General features: G+C 52.3%; 1 protein-coding gene across 1 annotated transcript; it reads right to left on the reverse strand.

The window, feature by feature from the left end:
- Positions 1 to 369: 369 nt before the first annotated feature.
- SLC26A9 (solute carrier family 26 member 9) lies at positions 370 to 16,778 on the reverse strand. Its single transcript, XM_085044220.1, has 20 exons — positions 15,056 to 16,778; positions 14,323 to 14,462; positions 14,054 to 14,164; positions 13,654 to 13,829; positions 13,212 to 13,376; positions 12,537 to 12,689; positions 12,134 to 12,216; positions 11,728 to 11,875; positions 10,630 to 10,743; positions 9,961 to 10,038; positions 9,378 to 9,473; positions 7,030 to 7,136; positions 6,067 to 6,136; positions 5,897 to 5,989; positions 5,389 to 5,505; positions 4,540 to 4,857; positions 4,036 to 4,090; positions 3,522 to 3,667; positions 2,942 to 3,019; positions 370 to 2,379 (listed from the first exon to the last, which is right to left on the reverse strand). Exons 1-20 carry the CDS (start codon positions 15,178 to 15,180, stop codon positions 2,332 to 2,334), a joined length of 2,421 nt encoding a protein of 806 aa, XP_084900346.1. The 5' UTR covers positions 15,181 to 16,778; the 3' UTR covers positions 370 to 2,331.
- Positions 16,779 to 21,809: the final 5,031 nt, after the last annotated feature.

Consider the following 21,809-nt stretch of genomic DNA (forward strand, 5'->3'; position numbering starts at 1 on the left):
GAGAATTTCTTCACAATATTTTGGGAGATGCTCCCTAAAAGATCGGGATAAAAGGAGTTCCTTTGGGAATAACAACTCCCAAGCTCATTGGGGCCGCAGAAGGATGCCAGGCTGGGCCAAGGCACAGCCCACGCAGTCTGTGTGTTGTGCCAGCCCCACTCCTGACACTTCAAATCCACCTCCTTTTCAAAATGTGTCACTTCTTCCCTTGATTCCACGGGATGGAACAGCTCTTATTCCCTTCTTTACAGCTGTTCTGACCTGGATGTGAAGATTTATCCCACTTTCCCATGGCATAAACTCTCCCAGGATGCCAAATAGATGTGAACAGCCATGGAAACCCTGACTTGAGTCAGCAGAAAACGGCAATGATTGTTCACACATTCTTTATTATCAAAAAAAAAGAACGAAACCAACATTAAATTAAATAAATTACAAGCATTTCTGAGCTGGTTATACATCATGCATTTACCAGGTAAGGCTTCAGAGCCGTTACACATCAACCTCACTTAAGAGCAATAAAGAGAATATTTTACTGGAAGTTAAAATATTTCACCAGCGTGACTTTCAGCTTCCCTGATTCTCTGCCCAGGCACTTGGGAATTTAGACTTTGGCCACTTTGTGCCTCCAGCAGTGCCATTTGCCTGCTGATGTTACGTTTATTGCCTGAACTGACCCAGAATTTGGCTACAGAAATGGGGTTTCCCTCTGCCTGGGTCATGATTTGCAGAAGAGCCACTAATTTAATGAGATGCCACCTCAGTGATCCAGAAATATTGATCAGGACGGTTTTGTGTTGCTCTGTTCCAATTTCTTTGCTGCTTTTTTTTTCAAACTAGCAAATGGAAGGAGCACTCAGGCAGTACAAAAGACCAGGAGGAATCACCCTCAAACATAATTTAAGAGACTTAATCTCTTGATTTTTACCTTGTACAACAAGCTCTACGTGGAGATTTCTGGAGAAACCACTGCTGTCTAAGATTAAAATAAGTAATAACCATCAGCTAGTGGGGTTTTCTACCCTCCTTTGGTTTTACTACTCTCTCCTGCACCACGTAATCAGAAATTGAGGTAGAGAAATGGTGACTTCATTACTGAGATGTTACATAAAACCAAACAGGCAGAGTCCTGATGTTGTTTCCTTCAGTGGTTCACGAAGCTCTATTTTCCTTAAAAATGGGACATCTAGGAGCTGTAGGAAAGCCTCACAATCTCTTCCCAGGAAGCCTTCAGCAATCAGCTCAATAATATCTGTGTACTTCGAAACTGTCCATTAAAGCTTGCTTACATTTTTAACATTTTTCAGTAATAAAATAGAAATAGCATTTTAAAATATAATCCACTCCCATGTGCTCAACCCACCGGGCAGGCAGGACAGCGTGCATGTAACGAGGAATTCTTATTTCTGATTACAAGCCTGTCCTATCAGTAAGAAAAAAATTATATATTTCAGAATTTAACCCTGCAGAGAGAGAGCACCGAGGTCTTTGGGGTGTCAGAAGTACAGCCCTGGTTGGAGGCAGTGATTTTTTGGGATGCTGGGACACAGGAGAGAAGCCCCAGGAGAGGCAGAGGCTCCAGAGCCACGCAGGGAAATTCGGGGGCTGCAGCCACAGACACCCCGAGGGTCAGTGCACATCAGAGAGCAGCAGCACCCGGCAGAGCTGCACTGCTGCTGGGAATCCAAACACCCCGAGAGGCTTTTGGTGTTTGTTTGTATTTCACTTCGTCAGCAGAGAGGGAAGGAGGAGGGGAAGGGAAGGAGCAGGATGCCTGAATTATGTAATCCCAGCGTGGGCAGGAGGATTGCAAGGGACGGAGGGGTGGCTGAACGTCCCCTGAGCTCAGGCACCTTCCTCCCCATGAGCCCCACTGCTGCTAGCCATGGGCTGGCATTTCCTGAGCTCCTGCATCCCCAGGCTGCTGCTGCCTGCTCGAGTCCATTGTGCTGAGTGCCACGAGCAGAGCAGGGAGCAGAGAGGGATTTGTCACTTCTGGAGGGGTGACGGCCTCTTGGCAAACCCTTTTGCAGTCCCCAGGGAGGAGAGAGGGATTTGTCACTTCTGGAGGGGTGATGGCCTCTTGGCAAACCCTTTTGCAGTCCCCAGGGAGGAGAGAGGGATTTGTCCATTCTGGAGGGGTGACAGACTCTTTGCAAACCCTTTTGCAGTCCCCAGGGAGGAGAGAGGGATTTGTCACTTCTGGAGGGGTGATGGCCTCTTTACAAACCCTTTTTCAGTCCCCAGGTAGAAGCACAGCTTTCCCTGTGAGGGGAGGGATGGGAGAGAGGACTCTGTTCCGGAGGGTTTGCCAAACACTGCTCGCTGTGCTCACAGAGCCGTCTGGGTCTCTGAGTGGAACATGCTTCCAAACATCTCCTAAAGGGCACAGAACACAGCAGGGTCAGGGCTGGTGCCACAGCTCAGTGTCATTGTCACACAGAGAAACATCCCCGGGACATCCAACCCTTCCCACACTTCTATGAGGGAAAGCTGGTGATAGGAAGCTGCTCTGCTTCCAGCTGGGCATGGAGAGCATGGGGAAGGTCAGCCCTGGTGGGATGTCCTCCCAGGACCCAGATGTGGTCTGGGGAAATCACTGCAGCATTAACAAAGTCTGTGCTGAAAATCTTGACAAATGACTCTTCTCGTGGGCACAAACCAAAGCTGGTTCTCCAAGCTCCCCACAGTGTGTGGAGACCACAATTCTGGGCTGTGCAGACCAGAATGGATGGAAGGATTCCTCCATGGGGTAACCTACCTGCTGCTCACCCAGGTGCCTTCAGGACAGGGATTTAAAATTCTATTTACAATTAACTTTCCGAAGCATTGCCGTTACTTGCAGTGGCACAGGTGATGTTCCATCTAATCAATCCCAACCAGAAGTTGTGATTTCTGCCTCATACCCATGGCCAAAGTGACCCCTGGCACTCCAACTCACCTCCTCCAGGTTCTTGTACTCTGCACTGCTCTCATCCACAGACTCGTCATAGATGGAGAGCTCTGTCTGGTTCGGCCTCTGAGCAGGGAAGAATCAATTCCACAAATTAGCAGAGTGCAGGTCAAAAGGGATGAAAACTGTGACTCAGCCAGGCTGAAAAGGTCCCACAAGCTGTGAGGAAGTGCCCAGGAGAAGGGGCACAGAAGGAATCCTACTTTGACTTAATTTCTGAGGGCCAAATTCTGCTTTTGTGTGTTCCAACCAGCACCACATCGAGGGCAGAGTACTGGAACTGGCTCAGTCCAGGATGGGACAAAATTCACCTCTCAGCTAAGGGTTTGTGTAAAAGACTAACACTTCTGAATTCCCATGGAAATCCATTCCACCAGGAGGTGCCCAGCTGATACACAACAACTGGAAGATTAAATATTTTGCTGGGTTTAGACCTTTACCACTTGAGATAAACAAGAAGCTTTATTAGGGGCAGTAACCATTTGTTATTCTTCCATTGTGCTGACACAGCCTGGAAATCAAACAGGAGAATCCTGTGGGTTGAGGGAAGGCTGGGGAGCAACTTTACCTCCTCCAAGATGGGTGGGTGGACAACTTCTCTGATATTGGCCAGTGCAAACAGAACAGCATCGTGGATGCTCAGGAAGATGTGACTTGGGTCCAGACCTCCTTCCTCAAAGACTCCCCCTGTGCTGATGTCGTTGTACACCTGGGCTGGAGAAAGGAAAGGCAGCTGAACGAGGAGCAAAGCAAAGGAGGAGGTTTTTGGAGGTGTGTGTGGCTGGCTCTGAGCTGAGGCAAGGCTCAGAAAAAGCAGCTTTGCAGCAGGAATGAGTGTGGGGATCTGGTTTTCTGCATGCTGAATGTGGAGATGCTCCAGCTCTAAAAAACCTACTGATTTCACACACTGAGAACAGTGTTTCTCTTTCCTTCCGTTTTCTTCTTTTATCTATTCTGGCCTGGTCCAACAAAGGACTCACATCTCACACTTTGCATTTGGAACAGAAAAAAGATCTGCTGTTTGCCAGGAGCACAGAAATGGGGGAAGATCACTCAGAAATGTATTCTTTGCAGATCCTTACCGTGCACATTTGCCAAGAACACTTTAATCCCAATCTTCTGGTAACTGGAACACAACTGGAAGGGATGAGATGGGAGAGAGAGGATTAACAACACTGCTGTGTTTATGTACAAACTTTGTGCTTGTACATGAAGTCTTCTCTCAGGGCTGGGGCTCAAGGAGAAAAATCAGGGATGGTGAAGGAGAAAAATCAGGGATGGTGAAGGAGAAAAATCAGGGATGGTGAAGGAGAAAAATCAGGGATGGTGAAGGAGAAAAATCAGGGATGGTGAAGGAGAAAAATCAGGGATGGTGAAGGAGAAAAATCAGGGATGCTGAAGGAGAAAAATCAGGGATGCTGAAGGAGAAAAATCAGGGATGCTGAAGGAGAAAAATCAGGGATGCTGAAGGAGAAAAATCAGGGATGCTGAAGGAGAAAGGCCACCCATTGAGGCACACCAACACCTTCATGTGAGAGAGCAGCAGGTTCCTGCTGCCCTGGCTGTGTTTGCAGCACAGAACTCACCTTGCTCAGCGCTTTGGTGCCCATCAGGTCCACAAAGCACACCCCGCTCATGTCCAGGATGATGGTGTGGAAGCTGATGTAGGGTGGGGCTGTCAGCACGGGGTCAGCATCGGCCGCAGGCTGGACGCTGAAGGTGCTGCCCTGCAGGGTGCTGCTGCTGCCCAGCTCCCTGGGGCTCTGCACCAGCCCAGCCCCGGGGCCAGGAGGGCGGAAGGCGATGTAGGAGATGCTGGCACCGTTAGCAGTCGTCTGGTTGTTGTTGGTGTCTGTGGGAGATGTGCTCTCAAAGTCCTTCTGGAGCTCTTGCAAAGACAGGGTCTGCAGCAAAGCAGAAATGAGGCAGGGCAGGGCACCAGGTGGGCTCCTGGCAGGTGAATGCATCTCTTCCCACTGATGTGAAGTGTTTGAATCTGGGCTAACTTCAGCCTGGTGCTAGACTGGCTGTCCCTCGGGGCTGGACTTAGTCAGGATCATTTTCATGATTCATTGGTTTCCAAACTGCTCAGCGTTGTGGAGCAGATGGGGCTGGGGTGACTGGGAATGGGCATTGAAAATGCACCTTGGAGCCAAACTGCTGACACATCCCCACAGAAGGAGGGCAAAGTTGCCAGATTTCTGCTGATTGTTCCCCCTGTTTCCATTCTAGCCACCTCACCCAGCCATTCCCACCTCTCCTGCACCTTAAGGGTTTGGGAGGAATGGAGATGTAAGTGGGGAGGGAAGGAGGTGAGAGGTGGGAGATGTGGCCAGGAAAACAGTGCAGAAAATCCCACGTCATGGGAAGCTGCTTGATGGGGACTTGGGGTCGCATTTATGGACACATTGTTAGGAACTCAGGGGCTGAGTTACCTTGTTCTCCCTCAGCAGGAATTTCGGGAGCTTTGCCGGTGCTTGTGCCGTGCCCTTCGCCTGCTGTTTCACATATTTCCTCCTGGCCAAGTACACTTTGCCAGGATCCACCCCTGTCTGTGGAAAAGAGAGAATTTTCTTTAAAAATTCTGTTCCAAGGGTCAGGAGCTGATGTTTCTTCCTGACATTTCCCGGGTTGTGGCACCAGCTGTGAGGTGATCCTGATGGCAACCAAACATCTCCTGGAGCTCAGAGCACTTGGAATAGCAGGATGACCCTATTTTGGCAGGGCTGGGAGGAGGAACCTGCCAGGATTCAGGCACAGCCTCTGAAAGGAGCTCTGCAAACAGCTCTGAAGCTCAGGGAGAGGAGGATTGAAGAGTAGAGGATGGATGTGATCATCCTTCATGACCATCCACGGCTTAATTATCTCCATGGAGCAACACAGGAGAGAGCAAGGACACTTTGGGATTGGCTTCAGGCAGGGAATTGTTAAGGAATTGCTCACCTTGGCTATGATTTTCTCCCGAAATATCTCTGAGTTGGCAAAATACAGCGGCGAGCAGTAGGTGACGATTTTAATCCCATTAACTTCATGGACCTGCAGCGGAGACAAGAGCTCAGAGCAAGCCTGCAAAGAACAGCGTTTTCTCCAAGGATTCTTTACCTTCAGCTCACCTTGTTGTAGGTTTTGGGGTTCTTGTAGATGTCAGTGGAAGTCACCTGGCCCAGGGCAGAGCCGTTGCGGCTGCAGAAAAGAAGGGATCAGCATTAGGGGGAGAAAATTGCTTCACATTCCACCCCGGGGATTTGAAATTTTCCTTTAGGAAAACACATTTCATCCCTGCGGAGTCTACAGGGCAAAAAAGAGAGTTTGAGGTGCTGGACTCATTTTATATAATGGGTCTATATGAAGGGAATTTATATAGAGGGAAATATTAATATTTATATAAAGAGAAGTTTATATAAATTTTTTTATACATATATTAGCGTCTGAGGGGTCCAAATGTCTCCTAGATGTTAAAAATACTTTACTGTTGTTTTGGGCCAATCAAAACCACCACAATATACATATATATAAAATATATATATATATATAGTGTATATAATATATATATAATATATATAATATATATAAAATATATATATTTATATATATAATATATATAATATATATAATATATATAATATATATAATATATAAATATATTTATATATATTGTGTATATATTATATATACACAATATATTTTTAATATAAATATATATTATATATATATTTTTATATATATATATTTTTTTTAATATATATATTCCCATTTATATGAAGGGAAATATTAATAAAGAGCTTTGACGGATTAAAAACGGCATGGAAATCTCACCCACACAACCAGAGCTCACTCTTTTTCCCAGCAGAACTCCGTGCTGGGAATTTCTAGGGGCCAAACAAATACCTCCAGCCTTCCCCTGGCCGCGGGATGTGCGGCGGTGAGTTCGTGCCTGCCATTCCTGTTTGCGCACTCCGGGCAGGACACCTGCACCCCCCGGGGCTCCTGCCGCGCGTTCCGCGGGTCACAGGTCGCGTCTAAAAACCACCCGGTCCCCCTCCTCCTGCCCCTGGGAGCCACCGGGGGTTACTTACAACTGGGTGTGGAAAACCACGACCAGCACGGAGAATCCCACGCCCACCGCCACGCCGTAGGGAAGGCTCAGGAAGAAGGCGGAGAGGAAGCTCACCAGCCAGACGAGCTGTGGGGAGAGCGTGGCGGGTCGTTGTGCTGGGCTGTGGGGGGAGGATGGGGGTGGGAATGGGGGGGAATGGATGGGGAATGGATGAATGGATGGATGGGAAATGGTTGGGAAAGGGATGGGAAATGGTTGATAAAGGGATGGGAAATGGATGGATGGGAAATGGTTGGGAAGGGTTGGGAAAGGGATGGAAAATAGATGGAAAATGGATGGGAAAGAGATGGAAAATGGATGGGAAAGGGATGGAAATGGATGGGAAAGGGATGGAAATGGATGGGAAAGGGATGGAAATGGATGGGAAAGGGATGGAAATGGATGGGAAAGGGATGGAAATGGATGGGAAAGGGATGGAAATGGATGGGAAAGGGATGGGAAAGGGATGGGAAAGGGATGGGAAAGGGATGGGAAAGGGATGGGAAAGGGATGGGAAAGGGATGGATGGAAAATGGTTGGGAAATGTATGGAAACGGATGGGAGATGGATGGGAAACTGATGAGAAATTATATGGAAAATGGATGGGAAACGGATGGGAAACAGTATAGAAAAAGGATGGGAAATGAATGGAAAATGGATGGGAAATGGGATGGGAAATGAATGGAAAATGGATGGGAAATGGGATGGGAAATGGCTCTGTGCAGCAATCCTGAGCTCCCCAACCCTCCCAGCTCAGCATCAACAGGCCAAGCCCTGAATTCTGCAGCTGTGCTAATGCCACAGTTTGCTGCGTGCTTTGGAGTGAAACCTCCTTGCTGGGAAGTTTGCCAGGAGCACCAGTTTCTTTCAGCCACAGAAGCAGCCAGGGTGGTTCTCCACGGCTGCACGAGCTCCTTCCATCCAAAAAGGATCAGCCTGACTCGTCAGGAAAGAGCTCCTGCAGATCCTTCCATCTGCTGCTCCCTGCTCCAGCCCTGCTGCCAGTCAGAGCAGTTCAGAAAAAAAATCAGCATTTCTCTGAAAACGAAACACCTGCTAGAAATGGCCTCAACACAGAGAAGAGTTGATGGCCAAGTGTGACAGAGGGGACAAAAACCTGCCCTGCTCCAGCTCAGAACTCTGCCATTTGTCATTTTTATGTGTTAGCACTCGAGCATCTCCCTCCATATGAGGTTGTTTTAATACCATTCTCGAGATGGGATTAAATTAATAATAAATTAATAATAAATAAATTAAATAATAAAACCTAAGTTTGACCTCGGACAAATGGAGGTAACTTCAATGACTTCAGTATCTTAATTTATATTCATTTTGTGTATAAATGGCAAGGAAGAGCTGCCCTCCATCCATCCAGGCTTCATTAGAATTAGCTAGAATTAGCTGTCCTACAACACAACCGGCATTAGGGTGATGAACACCAATGGTCTGACATCACCCAGGAATGGTGCTCCCCTTTTTGGGACAGGACACTGAATCTAGTTCAGCTTCCAAGGAGATTAGGGTCAGGGGAATCCCAGTCCCATTCACTGCACTGGCATCTGCCAGGATGTTCCTCAGTCCATGCTCAGCTGTCTGCCCAGGCTTTTGGGGTCTCTGGAGCCTGTGAGACCCCAAAATAGGGTCCATCTGTGCTCTGGTAAAAGGCAGGAACTTGCCCTGCCCTCACCTGACCTGCCAGACCCCACAGAGCTCCCCTCACACCCCAAACCCCTCCAGAGATGTGCCCAGATTGATAACCCAGCTCCTCTCCAGCTCCTGTTTGCACAGCATTTTGGGAAAGCTCCCTCTGGAGTCCCGATGGCCCTGCTAAGGGGGTTTGACAGGATATTGGCTCCATGTCCACACACAGCACTCAGCCGTGGGAGTCCTGTTCAAACACTGTCTTTCTGTGTCAGACATTTCCAAATTCCGCTCTCACTCCCCCTCACCCCCTGCCTGGGTTTACACATCAACCAGTGCCTGGAGTCCTTATCACACTGCAGGGCTCTCCTCGCCCTGGAGGGCCATTGTGTGAGTTTTTCAGTCATGACTCGCAGATATTGAGCAGGGCCGGTTTGGCTAGTTCTGGGCAAACAGGCTCCCTGCTCTTGATTGGCATTTAAACACAGCAGGTAAGAGTTCAGAGCTCTCTGATATGTGCTCCGAGCGCTCAGCTGGGCAGGACAGGCAGCACCATCTCCCCAGGAGGGCCAAACCCACCTCCTGCAAGGGATTTGCACCCCAAAAACCCCACAGAGAACCTTCTGGGGTCTGTCCTGCTCACCCTGCCCCAGGTGGGTGATGCCTCCCAGCCCCCCAGGCACTCACACAGTCCAGCTTGCTCTTCTTCCACAGGTAGAAGGGATCAGCCAGCTGCTTGAGGGAGTTTTTGAGGTTCACAGCGATGAGGGCTCCCAGCACAGACTGTGGAGGAGAGGGAATGCTGTCAGCCAGGACCTGCATGTTTGGCAGTGGAAGCTTTTCTGCAGCATCTGCCTGCCTTGGGCCAGTTCCATCACAGGCGTGGTGCTCACAGAGATCCCACTTGGATGTGAGCAGGGCAATCTGGATGATTTTTGACTGTAATTTAGATTTATATTTGCTCAGAGAAGTTGTGGATGTCCCATCCCTGTCCAAGACCAGCTTGGATGGGGTTTGGATCACCCTGGGATAGTGAAAGGTGTCCCTGCCATGGCAGAGGGATGAGGTTTAATGTCCCTTCCACCCCAAACCAGCCCGGAATTGTGTGATGCTGTGGCTCTGTGATTCCTGCTCCCAGACAAATCCCCAGGCCAGGAACAAAGCGTCCTGTGCCGCCGTTTGCATCAGGGGTTTGGAGCAAGGCTGTGCCTTCCCTGGGCGTGGAGAGCGTGTGTTGCAATGGTTCTGCTCACCCAGATGTTTGTGTTACCTTTGGAAGAGGCTCCAGGTAGATTCCCAGCGCCAGCATGGTCACCATGACCACCAAAGCCACAAAGAAACTTGCCACCTGCGAAAAAAGAGGAGAGAAGTCACTTCAGCAAACAGCAGGGCCTTCCCAAAACATCCCCTGGGTGTTTCCCCTCCTGCTGCCGCAGTCAAGGAGCACCACTGGGCACTGCAGCATTTTCTGGGAGCGGATGTTTGCCTCTGAAACAGGCAGGGTTCTGCAGATCTCACAGATAACCCCAAACTTCCCTCACTGGCAGCTCTGCTCAGCGCACGGAGCCAGGCTGGGAATGCAGATTGACAGCTCTGCTGCTGTGCCCAGCCCAGGGACCAAAATGGGCTTGGGGAGGGAGGAGATTCTGCTTTAACAGGGACCAAAATGGGCTTGGGGAGGGAGGAAATTCTGCTTTAACAGGGACCAAAATGGGCTTGGGGAGGGAGGAAGTTCTGCTTTAACAGGGACCAGAATGGGCTTGGGGAGGGAGGAGATTCTGCTTTAACAGCAGCAATGCCAAGCACTTGTGTGTGAATCTTCTGCAGAGCTGCATGGCCACGCTGGGCTTTGTGCTCCAGAGGGAATGGAGAGAGAAGGAGGGAGAAGGAGGGAGAAGGAGGGAGAAGGAGGGAGAAGGAGGGAGAAGAAGGTACTAACTTGGGATTTCGCTCCTGCCCCATCCACGGCCAGGGTGACAGAGAGAGCACAGCAGATGACGTGGATTTTGAAGAAGGATCCAAAGAAGTTGCTGCAGCCCAGGGCCAGCATTTCCTGCGGAGATGTGGAAATGTCCATCAGCAAGGACAGCTGCCCTTCCTGCTGGCACCTAGCAACAGAGCAACCCTGTGGTTTGTTGGCCAATATTCCCTGCAGTGCATCCCAGACTGTTTCCTCCCAGTAAGCCCTGGGATAGGCTCTGGTTCAGCAGGGAAACCTGGAAGCACAATTCCACACAAACACGTTGTCATCTGTTGACACACTCAGGGCAGGGCTCCATGTGGTATGTGTGGCTGTTGTTGAAAGCTGCCACTGTGCCAGGGATGACAACAGAGGATTATTTAATGTCCTGCCTCTCAGAGTATCTGGGTGACACACCAGGAATCCAGGTCTTTCTGTGCTCCCTGAGAAGTGCATGTGCCTGGTTCTGCTCCAGCAAGCTGCCCAAACACTGAGTGTGGAGGGAGAGCGAGGCAGAGAGCCCAGCTGAAAGCTCCTTTCCTGTTGGGGAGCAGAAAAACCTCGCAAAGTGAGGCTCTTGTAAAATCCCTGCTCACTTCTGCTACTTTGGCTAACTAGAAGAGCATTCTGGGAATGACTCAGCTAAACTGGAGGTGAAAAACAAAGTTACATAATTGTAAAACAATGATTAGAACCAATCAGTGCTCGCACTGTGTGGCTGTGGTTGGTCACACCTGATGTCTGTTCCTATCGTGGTCTATGGTGGTTAGTTCAGCACATTTGTTGTGCCTCACAAATATATAAACCCATAACAAACTAACAGTTTAAGAACCCTGGATTTTTACAATAAAGAGTCTTCGCCAAACCATCATAGAGAACACCTCACTTTCCCTTTCCCAGCCTCTCTGCAGCCCTGGGGACGTGGCTCTGTGTGTCCTTTCAGCCCCACATGGCACAAAGCCACACGAGCCGCACGTCTGCCGGGAGCTGAGCACGGCTGAACTCTTCCCAGGAGCTTTTCCCTTCACGCCTGACAGCAAAGGGAGCAGTCCTTGGCTGCTGCAGCCCCTGCCATACCTGGTTGGGGTCCACGTCGTAGCCATGCTTGGCTGCCAGCGTCCTCCCCATGGCCAGGTTGATCACGTAGCCCACGATGGCCAGCGAGAAAGCCGTGCCCACCATGTCCTTCCACTTGCTCACCTGGGGCAGGGTGGGCTCTGGGAACCTGAGGGGAGGAGGGGAGAAGCTGTGGCAGGGCTCTGTGGGGCTGGGTGAGGGGCTGGAGGGCTCGGGAATGACAGAATGCATGCCCACACTGGGGTGGATGGGGCTGGTTGTGTAACAGGGCATGGCAGCACTGCCTGGCACTCCTGGAAGGGGAGTCTTGCCCAGCAGGGAACAGGGAGGTGTTTTCCAGGCTGCAGGAGGAGGAGGAGGAAGGAAAACTGTCTGGAAGGTGAGTCAGACCTGCACAAGCACTTACCCCATACTGATCTTCCCCACTTTTGGCATCCCATACTTGTCAGGCATGTTGAAGCTGCCGGAGATTGCGGTGGCCACGATTACCTGGAAGGACAGGGAATAAAGAGCTGCGAGCAGGAAGAGCTGAGCTGGCTCAGGGCATTAACCTGAGTGCTTCCAGAGCTGACAGAATCAAATCAGCACCAAATCTGGGCTGGGAAAGGGGAGAACAGTCCAGCTGGGGTTGTGTTGAAGAACATAGGATGCAGGTGCAGGATGAGCATGAGGATGGCCCAGCTGGTGACCCCAAACCTTGTGGGGATTATGCCATTTTCCCTGTGTGGATGCTCTCCATGCTGGCCCTGCTGGGAGCAGGGGCTGGGAGGTGACAGGAGCATCCCAGGGACACCCCATGGGTCACTTACAATGATGATCTCCATCGGGATGGGCAGCCGGATCTTCTTCATGTACTTGAGGTTGAGCTCCTTGACAATGATCAGGAGCACAGCACTGACCAGGGCATAGACCAGGGAGGCCAGGTTGGTTTGGGGCAGTCCTTTACAAATGTCAATGAAGGTCTGAGGGGAGAGAAGAGGAGAAGGTGTCACAGGGAACTGGAGACTCTGGGCAGTGTGGACAGAACAGACAGCACTTGTTAGCATAATGAACACCCTGAGAAGAGCTAAAACCCTCTGCTGAGGGATCAGCCCTGGGGCTGTGCTGGCTAAATGCAGTTCTGGCTGCACCAGCACAGGATGCATCCATGGAAGATGCAGGAATCCCCAGGGATGGGCAAACCTGCTCAGAGGCAATATTCCTGTCCCTAACCACTCTGCAAGACTCCAGCTGCAGAGCAGAACAGCTCACATCCTCCCCACATCCCAGTCCCATTTCATTATTTCCCATCAAAACCACGCAGACAGGGCTCAGATAACACCATACAGGGAACACAGCAGCAGCCTGGCGCTGGGATTATTTTCCTGGGGCAGGGATTCCCCTTCCCTCCACCCTTTCCCTGTCTCCTCGGCCCCGTGTCCCCAGCAGGGGTGGCAGTGCCACCGTGGTGGGGGGGAAGGTGGCTGTGCAGAGCCCCCACTTACGTAGACGATAGCTAAGGGCCCGGTGTAAGACGGGACTCTCAAGCCGAAGACGTACTTGAGCACGGAGATGAGGATCTGCAGCCCCGCCGCCGTCATGAAGCCCCTGATGAAGGACTCGGACAGGTAGATGGCCACGAAGCCGAACTGCAGGAAGCCCAGGCACAGCTGGAAGGGGGCAGAGGAGGTGTTGGCAGGGCAGGGATGGTCCTGAGGGGCTGCAGAGCCCATTCCCACACCCAGCAGATTTGGGGCAGGGGAGCTCCAGGGTGCCATCCTTGGCTTGCCCATATAGAGAATTCCACCCCAAGACCAAAAATCCCCAAAAATCTCTATTTCAGTGCATCATCCACCTAGAAGAGGGGCCTCTTCAAGCATCTGCCACCACCAGGAGGACTGCCCTGAATCCTCCGTGTGGCTCAGGGGACACAGCAGAGTGCCTTACCTGTATGATGGCTGTCAGGCAGGCCAGGGTGGCTGAGATCTCCAGCCTGGCAGCCTCCAGGGCTGTGGTGTTCACACTGGTCTCGTTGGTGGTGTGGTTGAAGTACTGGAAGTCTGACTCCGGGGCCAGCTCATTGCAGATGTTGCCAACGATGATGCTGATGACAGCAAAAGTCCCTGCAGGGTGACACGGGGAGCTCAGGAGTTCTCCCTGGGGACAGTCCTGTCCTGGAAGCCTCCTGGGCAGGTGGGGCTGAGCTGAAGGAGTCACTCAGCCCATCCCCAGCCCCACAGCAGGGGGTGACAGCTGGGATCAGGGATCCCCCAAACCCCTGGCAGAGCAAACATCCCAATTCTGGGACACACCAGCACTGAGCTGTTTTGTGCAGGTAATTCCTCACCTGGGACCATCTGACGGATGCCCCCGAGGAACAGGTAGGGCAGCAGCGGGAAGAAGGAGGAGTAGAGCCCGTTGACAGGAGGCAGATTGGCCAGCAGGGCGAAGGCCATCCCTGGAAAACACAAGGCAAATTCAGGGATGGAGACAACTTGGGTTCATCAGAAAAATATCAAACCTCTCCAAACTGGCCATCAGCACCACCTGCAGACATTTCCTCCACCTGGCAAAGTGTTTTTCCCTCCTGGAGAGCCAGCAAGGGACACTCCTCACCTTGTGGCACTTGGATTGTCCCCGCGCTGAGCCCGCCGAGCACATCGGACAGGATGTAATCCTTCACCCTGTACTTGGGGAACCACGCCAGGATTGGGAACAGGCGGAGCAGGGTCAGCTTGAGCCTGGAGGCTGAGCATCTAGAGGGGAGATGATTTAAAAAAAAGCAAATAAACAAAGAGTGGAGGAAGCAAATGAGCTGGAAGTAAGGAAGGATCTTCCTGTGAATGTCTCAACAGTTCTCCCTTGCCAAATTGGGAGCTCTCTCCTTCCTGTGTTATTGCCTTACTCCTTCTGAGGAATGGAGACAGATTTCCAGGAAGGTGATCAGCAGGGTGAGTAACCTTTGTTTGCGTAATTAAAAACCTTTCATGAAGGTGGTATTGGTTTCAATCGGAAAGCTGATAGAAGGAAATCCCAGCTGAAAAGCTTAAAATAAATAATGCACACATCCCTACCTCCCCAATTGTACTTTTCCCACTATTAACAAAACCTTGGGAGAGCAGGACCCCAAATCCCAAATGCACTCAGTGCAAACTGTTCTGCTGATTTTCCAGCAGTGAGAAGATCCACCAATTTCATTTTCTGCAGCACAATTTGCATTTCTCCCATGCCTTTCCATCAAACCCCTGAAGAGCATGACTTCCCAGGATAAAAATGGGACCAGGTTCTGAATTATATCCCCCCAATTCCAGGCTAAATCTGGTTTCCATTCTACTGCATCCTCTGTTACCTGAAGAGGTTTCTGAGTTTCTCCCCGACAGGGTAACTTCTGGTTTTCTTCTCAAACTCCTCGTCAAAGAGGCTGACAGAGTAGGCAGGACGTTCAATGGCATAGCGAGGCCTGGCCTGGCTCATCTCTGGATCATTTGGATTTTTCCCAGAAAAAAAAAAAATAGAAGAAAAGAAAAAAAAAGGAAGAGCAAAGCCAAGAATGTGGCTGCAGTTGGCCCCACCTGCGGTATAACAGACCGGACACCTCCAGCGTCTGGGAGCTCTCCCCGAGCTTCTCCACCCTAAATAGTTTCCCCGTGGCGGAGAGGCAGGTCCTGGGAGTGGCTTCTCCCAGCTCCAGGGGCTGCTGCTCCCCGGCCCGGGATCTTCCCTGCTCTAGGAGGTGATGCTAATGAGCGCGGCTAATGAGCGCGGCTAATGAGCGCGGGAGCCGAGCGCGTCCTGGATCGCCTGGCAGGCGGGCAGGGGTGTTAATCCCGCTCCGGGACTGCCTTTTCGCCTCGGGCCAGGCACTTGACCTTTGCCGTGCCTCGGTTTCGCCACCGGCGGGGTTGGCAGGGCTGGTTTGCCCTGGTGGGAGATGCTGGCCCCGGGATGAAGGCTGATTGCCAGCCGAGGTGTTCCTCCCTGTCCCACCGGCATTCCCCATCCTCGCTCTCCTCGCCTGCTTTCCTCTAGGAAGTGATGCTCGGCGAGATAACTGTTGCTAACTCATTTCGGTGATGGAGATGCCCAACCATCCCGGCAGACCAGTCCTGCCCAGTGTGTGGGTCTCACCAAAGGGATGATGAACTCCCCAGAACCCTTATTTTATCATCCCCGGAGATGCCTGGGAAGAGGGGAGAATCATCCCTGGGAGGGGAGGGAGGAAGTGGTCAGATATAAACCGAGGATCTCGGTAATTATTTGTGCTTTGCGTGTATCTAAGTGGGTCATTGCCCAACGCGGGAGGAGAAGAGGGGGTGGGAAAAGCTGGTGATTCAGGCGGGAGAATGGCTCGAGAAACAACAGGCAGGTTGCTGAGAGCTTGTGGAGCCATCTGAATGTGCAACAAGCTCCCCTCCCCTCTCTGGGCACACCTTGTCATCGAGACTGTGGCACCGGGATGGCAAAATGTCCTTCCCCAGAACTGGGGAGGGTCCCTGGAGTGGCAGAGTGGCCCAGCAGAGCAGGGCAGGGAGGACAGAACCGCGCAGGGAGCCGAAACTTTGGGGAGAATTTAGGTCAGCAGAATCATTATGCAAATTGGGGCTAATGGGTCCAGAAAGGGAGGTCATGGGGCTCACTGCTTTGGAGATCGCGGGGAGCACTGCTCGGGCAGTGGGGTGTTTGTGATTCCAGCTCTGAGCTGCACCCACGGCTCTGGCACCGAGAGGACACATGTCCCTGTCCCTGCAGGGCCAGCTGCCTCACCCAGTGCCCTCTGCAGGCATGCAGAGCATCCCTGCTGCTCCTTTCTCCCGCAGATTCCCTTCCAAGAGCAACAGCTTTTCCTTTGAATCATTGCACTAATCAGTGTCTCAGGCTCTTCCCAGTCCCTCGTGCCAAAAGCCTGTCTGACAAACAGCCCTGGTTTTCCCATATTTCCTGAGATCCTGTTGCTGTTCCCAGCTTTTCTCCCAACCCCGTAGCTCTGCTCGGGATTTCCAATTCTCCTTGGTGAATATTTTGCAGGTCCAGACTCAGCAACAGCTTCTGAGGGTTGATAAAGCCACCTGAGCTCCTGGTGGTGTCTCTGGGCTGTGCTTCCCACCTCCATCCCTTCTGCCACCAGCCAGCCAATTAAATCCCAGCTCTTTAATGAATTTCCCCCGCTGAGGGAAAGTGCTGGCAATCAGGGAAAATAATAAACAGGGCAGGTATAGAGGGGAAAACATCCCCATGATTAAATTCCATCTTAAGCAAACAGGCTGGTGATGTCAGCGTCTCGGACAGAGTCAAGCTCTTGACTTGGCTTTATCACTGGCCTTGCCCTAGATCAAACAGCAGGTGAGACCTCTGAGATTTGGGAATTAAAGAGGGCAAGGAGCTGCGTGGCTGCTCCTTGAGCAAAAGGCAGAGCCTTTTGGCGTGGTGGTGATGGGATAAAGCAAATGTGAGCTGCAGAGCTGGTCTGATCCCTGCAGCTGGGGCAGGACAATCCCAGAGCAATTCCATGAGCGTGGAGGGAAGAGCAGTGCCAGGCAGCTGCTGCATGGCAGGGAGCAGGAATTTCAGGATCTTTCACTGGAAATGAAGGACAAGGTCTGGGGGAAGAGTTCCAAGAGCTCCCGAGTTTTTCAGGAAGTTGGTTCCTGCTGTGGGGTGACTGCAGTGGGTGATGCTCAGAAATGTAAAATTTGACCTCACTGAGTGCCTAAATGGGATGTGATTCTCAGAGCAAACAGCACCTGAGAGCAGAACTGCCCCACTCTGACATGGTGGGGATGACAACATTGTCCCACAGGTCATGAGTGTCCCTCAGCCCAGCTCCCAGCCCTGCCAGCCCCAAGCTGGCAGTGCATGCCAGGCACAGACCTTTTCTCCCAGGGTTCGCCTTGCAAACACACTTACTGAGCCCTTATCTGCCATCCCTGGGCTGGTGATAGCTGTGCTTGGGAAGAGGAAAGTCACATTGAGGTTCCTGGCTGGTGTTGATAGGAGCCATTGGCACAAAGCCACTTTCCTGCACTGACGTAGGCACAGAATAAAGATTCCAGGCCAGGGAATGAGTCAAAATTTGGTGGGAGAGCCATCTGATCACGGCCTTAGCCATGATAGAAGGGTCCAGACTAATCCCAGTGCTGGAGATGGACGTTCAAGGAATAATTCTTAATTTTAGGGATTAAAAATCAGTGCTGTTGGAATAACATTCTCTCCTTTGCCTGCCCCCTCTCCATCCCCCTGCTCCTTGCACAAGGCACACCCAGCCCTCCGTGCTGTTTGCTCCTGCCTGGAGTTCAGAGGTCTGGCCTCTTCCAAATCCCGTGTGAATCTCCATCCTAAACACCCCCTGCCGGCCCCATTGCCCAAGAAAAGGCCATAAAAGCAGCTCCCCCCTCTCCCCCAGCCCAGCTCTGCAGGGACAACACAGGCACAGGTGCAAGGGTTTGGTTGCAACACCAGCACAAGGTCTTGACTCCTGTGCCCCCGGAGCAGAGCCTGCAGGAGCCCTGGGGCTGACAGGGCTCAGCTCCTGCAAGGTCAGCAGAGGAAGCCACCAGCTCCTCCCTGGACCTGCATGGTGTGGGTGCCAGGCTCTGGGGACAGATGTGGCAGTGCCAGGCTCTGGGGACAGATGTGGCAGTGCCAGGTGTGGCAGTGCCAGGCTCTGCAGCGCCAAATGCTCCCCCAGGCTGAGCTCTGCCTCACCCTGGTGCCTCACAGCCTCTCCCCTGTCCCTTTCATGGCAGGAGGGGAAGGAGGTTCCTGCTGTCACTCGCTCAGCTCAGATATTTGTACTTCAGGAGGATGTTGGACAATTCCCCTCGCAGTCTGGGCAGCCTGGCAGATCCACCCTGCACTCCCTGTCCTTTCCCTGCCACCTCCTGGCATCAGGGCCACGCCAGCAGTGAGTCCAGCTGATGGACACCACCAGGAACTCACCACCTGATTCAGGGCAGAGCCTTCAGCTGGGTCGTTTGGGCACAAATTCTTTTTCACGCTTAAAATTTGATGGATTTGGTTTTGCTTTGCCTTTGGCTCTGGCTGGCCACAGGCTTCACCTACAAATGAACTGATTCAGGAGGAAAACCTGGCAGGGATGAAGCCACAGCTAGAGCCCCACGTTTCTGGCACAGGAATTTTGGGAAAAACATCATTCCCAGTAATTTGGGGAGAGGGAAGCAGAGGTTGTGTTTAGGTGGCTGATACCCTGGGATGTCCCTGGGATTTAACCTTTTCTTAACCTTTACCCACTAGAAACAGAAGAAGCTGACACTAGAAGAGCATATAAATCAGTTATGAAAAACACCCAATGCCTCAGGAAAGGCAGAATGCCAGAATCCATAAAGTTCAGTCAAAACTTAGCTGTTCCAGCCAGTTCTCCACGAGGAACCACCGTGATGGCTGGTGGAATAAAAGCCAGAGGGAGAGGGAGAAGGGGGGTGAGAGGAGCCAGGAGGTGCTGGTGGATATTTGGGAGGCACGGAATGAGTCCTGTGCCACAGTGCAGGGTGGGGAGGAGACATCTCTGCTTCCCTCCAGCTCCCACCTCCCATCCCAATGCCCTGAGTTCCCCCTGATTCCCCCAGGATCTGCCATCCTCCACTCCATGCCTGCAGCCAGGCATGAAATCAATGTTTTCTTTGATTTGGAGTGTTGAATAGGTGATTTCCACCGGGCAGATGGCTCTTTTCTGGCTGTGAGTGACCCAGCCCAGCGCAGGCAGCGGGCAGAGCTGCAGTTCTGGGCTGCTGCCAATGTTTGATGTCCCACTTCACACGAGTTTCTAACCAAACTAGCTCTGCGCCTGGTAACCAGAATAATAAAACCTTCAGGCATCTGCCAGCTCCTGAAGGTGAAGCCAAAGTGTTTGGCTGGCAGGGTGGTTATGAAGTGGAATGTTTCTGTTCAGCAGCTCGGCTCCTGGGGGAATGGAGGATCTGCTCTGCACTGACACCAGGGCAGCAAAGTCCAGGTTGGACCCACTTGCTGTGGGATTTGTTTGATTTCTCCACTCGTTCCCAACCCCACCCCAGCTCTCCATGGCTGGCAGAGCTGCATCAGCGCCGTGGCTCTCCGGGGAAGGGCTGGGCTGGGGTGAGGCATGGGGCACATGGCCCGGGGTGCTGTGCTTTGGGATGTCCGTGCACCCCAGCACAGGCCTCCAAAAGCCACCAGCTTCCCTGTCCTGCTGTCCCCCGGGGTGTCACCTGGCAGAGCAGTGCCTGACCCCAACGGCATCTCAGTCCCATCCCTGGGAAGGGCTGTCTGTCCCCTTCCTGTGTAAAAAGCAGCTGGGATGGGCAGGAGGGGAGAGTGGAAAGGACATTTAAAAGAAGGAGAAGTGGGATTTTGTTGTCCCTCACTGCCACAGCCCTTGCCCTCCTCTGAAGAGCAGGTGGGCAACGCCAATCCCAAGGAATTGAAAAGTTTGCTGCATTCCTGCAGCACCTGCCAGCACTGAGACATCACTCACTCCTCCACACACTCCCTCCCCTGTGGAGCTGCTGTCAGAGAAGGAAAAACACCTCTGGGGTCACCCCGTCCATCCTGTCCCCGAGGTGGAGGATGGGACAGCATTTCTGCGCTGGGAATCTCTGACCCGGGGCAGGAACTCTGGGTGAGCAGAGCAAATGCCACTGCGAGCACTTATCTCCCAGGGAAAGGAGGACAAGTCCCCAGCTCCAGGTTCCAGCCTGCTTACAAACAAGGTGTGGGCAAATTTTATCAGGGCAGAGCAGAGCAGAAAGCATCCCAGCTGCGGGAACTGAGGTTTGTCACCACGGAGCAAGAACGAGGGGATGTTTCCTCTCACCTCTATATGAAGAAACCTGAGTGAAGTGGAGCCAAACATCCCAAGGAAGGGCACTGGGAAGAGCTGGAGACCCTGCACCCTGTGACAGGCCTCAGGCTGGCAGCACGCCTCATCCCCACCTTCAAAATTCCCTCCTGACCTGCCTGCCTGCGCCAGGATGCTCTGCGCAGCCAAATCCCCTTTCCTGGCTCGGATTGCTGTGCACAACCAGTGCTTCCCAACCGCTGCTGCAGGCTCCACAGCCTTTCCCTCCAGCCCGGGATGTGCCACATCCTCGGGGCAGGGAGCAATTTCCACAAATCCACACACAGTTCTGGTCGTGACAATGACCCAGAAACCGAGTGTCTGTCATCAGTTGTGGTTGTAAGATTCAATCAGTGTTGCCTCTCCTATGCCAGGCAAATCCCTCCACACATCTCAGCGGGAACCAGGCGGGGTAAGACGGCAGGATTTATTCTAGCAATAATTAATTCGCATTTTTGGCTCTTCCAGCCTCTCTTCGCAATAAATCAAGCTGCTGGATGGTTGGTGTTGCTAATTCCTGAGCAAATCTGCCGCCGGAAAATCCCCTTGGCGAGAGGAGGGAGGAAAAGAGAAAGGGGGGAAAAAAGGCAAAAAAAAAAAAAAAAAAGAAAAAAAGAAGTACCAGTTCTCCAAATAGTGCGACTCACACCCAGTGGCTGTGCAACCGGAGTGTAAATCCCCCACGCCCACCCCAGACAAAGAGGCCGATTGTTGGAGTTACCTGCGCCTGGGGATCGCGGCGGGGTGCGGATGGGGCAGGAGCGGTGCTCCCGACGAGGTGTGCGGAGCTCTGAGCTCAAACGAGCCGGTGAGTCATTTATAAATCACCTCAGTCAAGGGGACCGAGGGCTGAGCTCGGCGCCTGATTGGCTTGAGGAGCTAATTGCGGCCAGGTACAGCCGGGCTGAGCGCAGGAGATAGCCGCGGGAGATAAGGGGACATCTGAAGAGGCAGAAGAGCTTTTTGGGATGTTCCCCCTCACCCCACCCCTCCCTGCCCGGCTTGGCCCGTTTGATCCCCTCTGCGGGTCCCTCCGCGCTCCGGGTGACAATAGCTCATATTCACGTCCCCTCGCACCCCTCCCTGCCCTGCCGGGGGTCGGGGGCGGCAGGAGATGCTTTTTTTGGCCTCGGTGGGCAGCGACTGCCCGGCCTTGGAGCTCCGGCCGGCAGCGCGCCGCCGGGCTGGACAATGGGGCGCTTTGTGCCATCGCCGACCCGCCGGGGGTGCGATTGGCAGCGGGAAGAGGAGTCTGTGTCATCCCCAGGTT

The sequence above is a fragment of the Lichenostomus cassidix genome, unplaced genomic scaffold, assembly GCF_008360975.1.
Source record: "Lichenostomus cassidix isolate B80296 unplaced genomic scaffold, HeHo_3.0 unassigened_scaffold_chr26, whole genome shotgun sequence".
NCBI lineage: Eukaryota > Metazoa > Chordata > Aves > Passeriformes > Meliphagidae > Lichenostomus > Lichenostomus cassidix.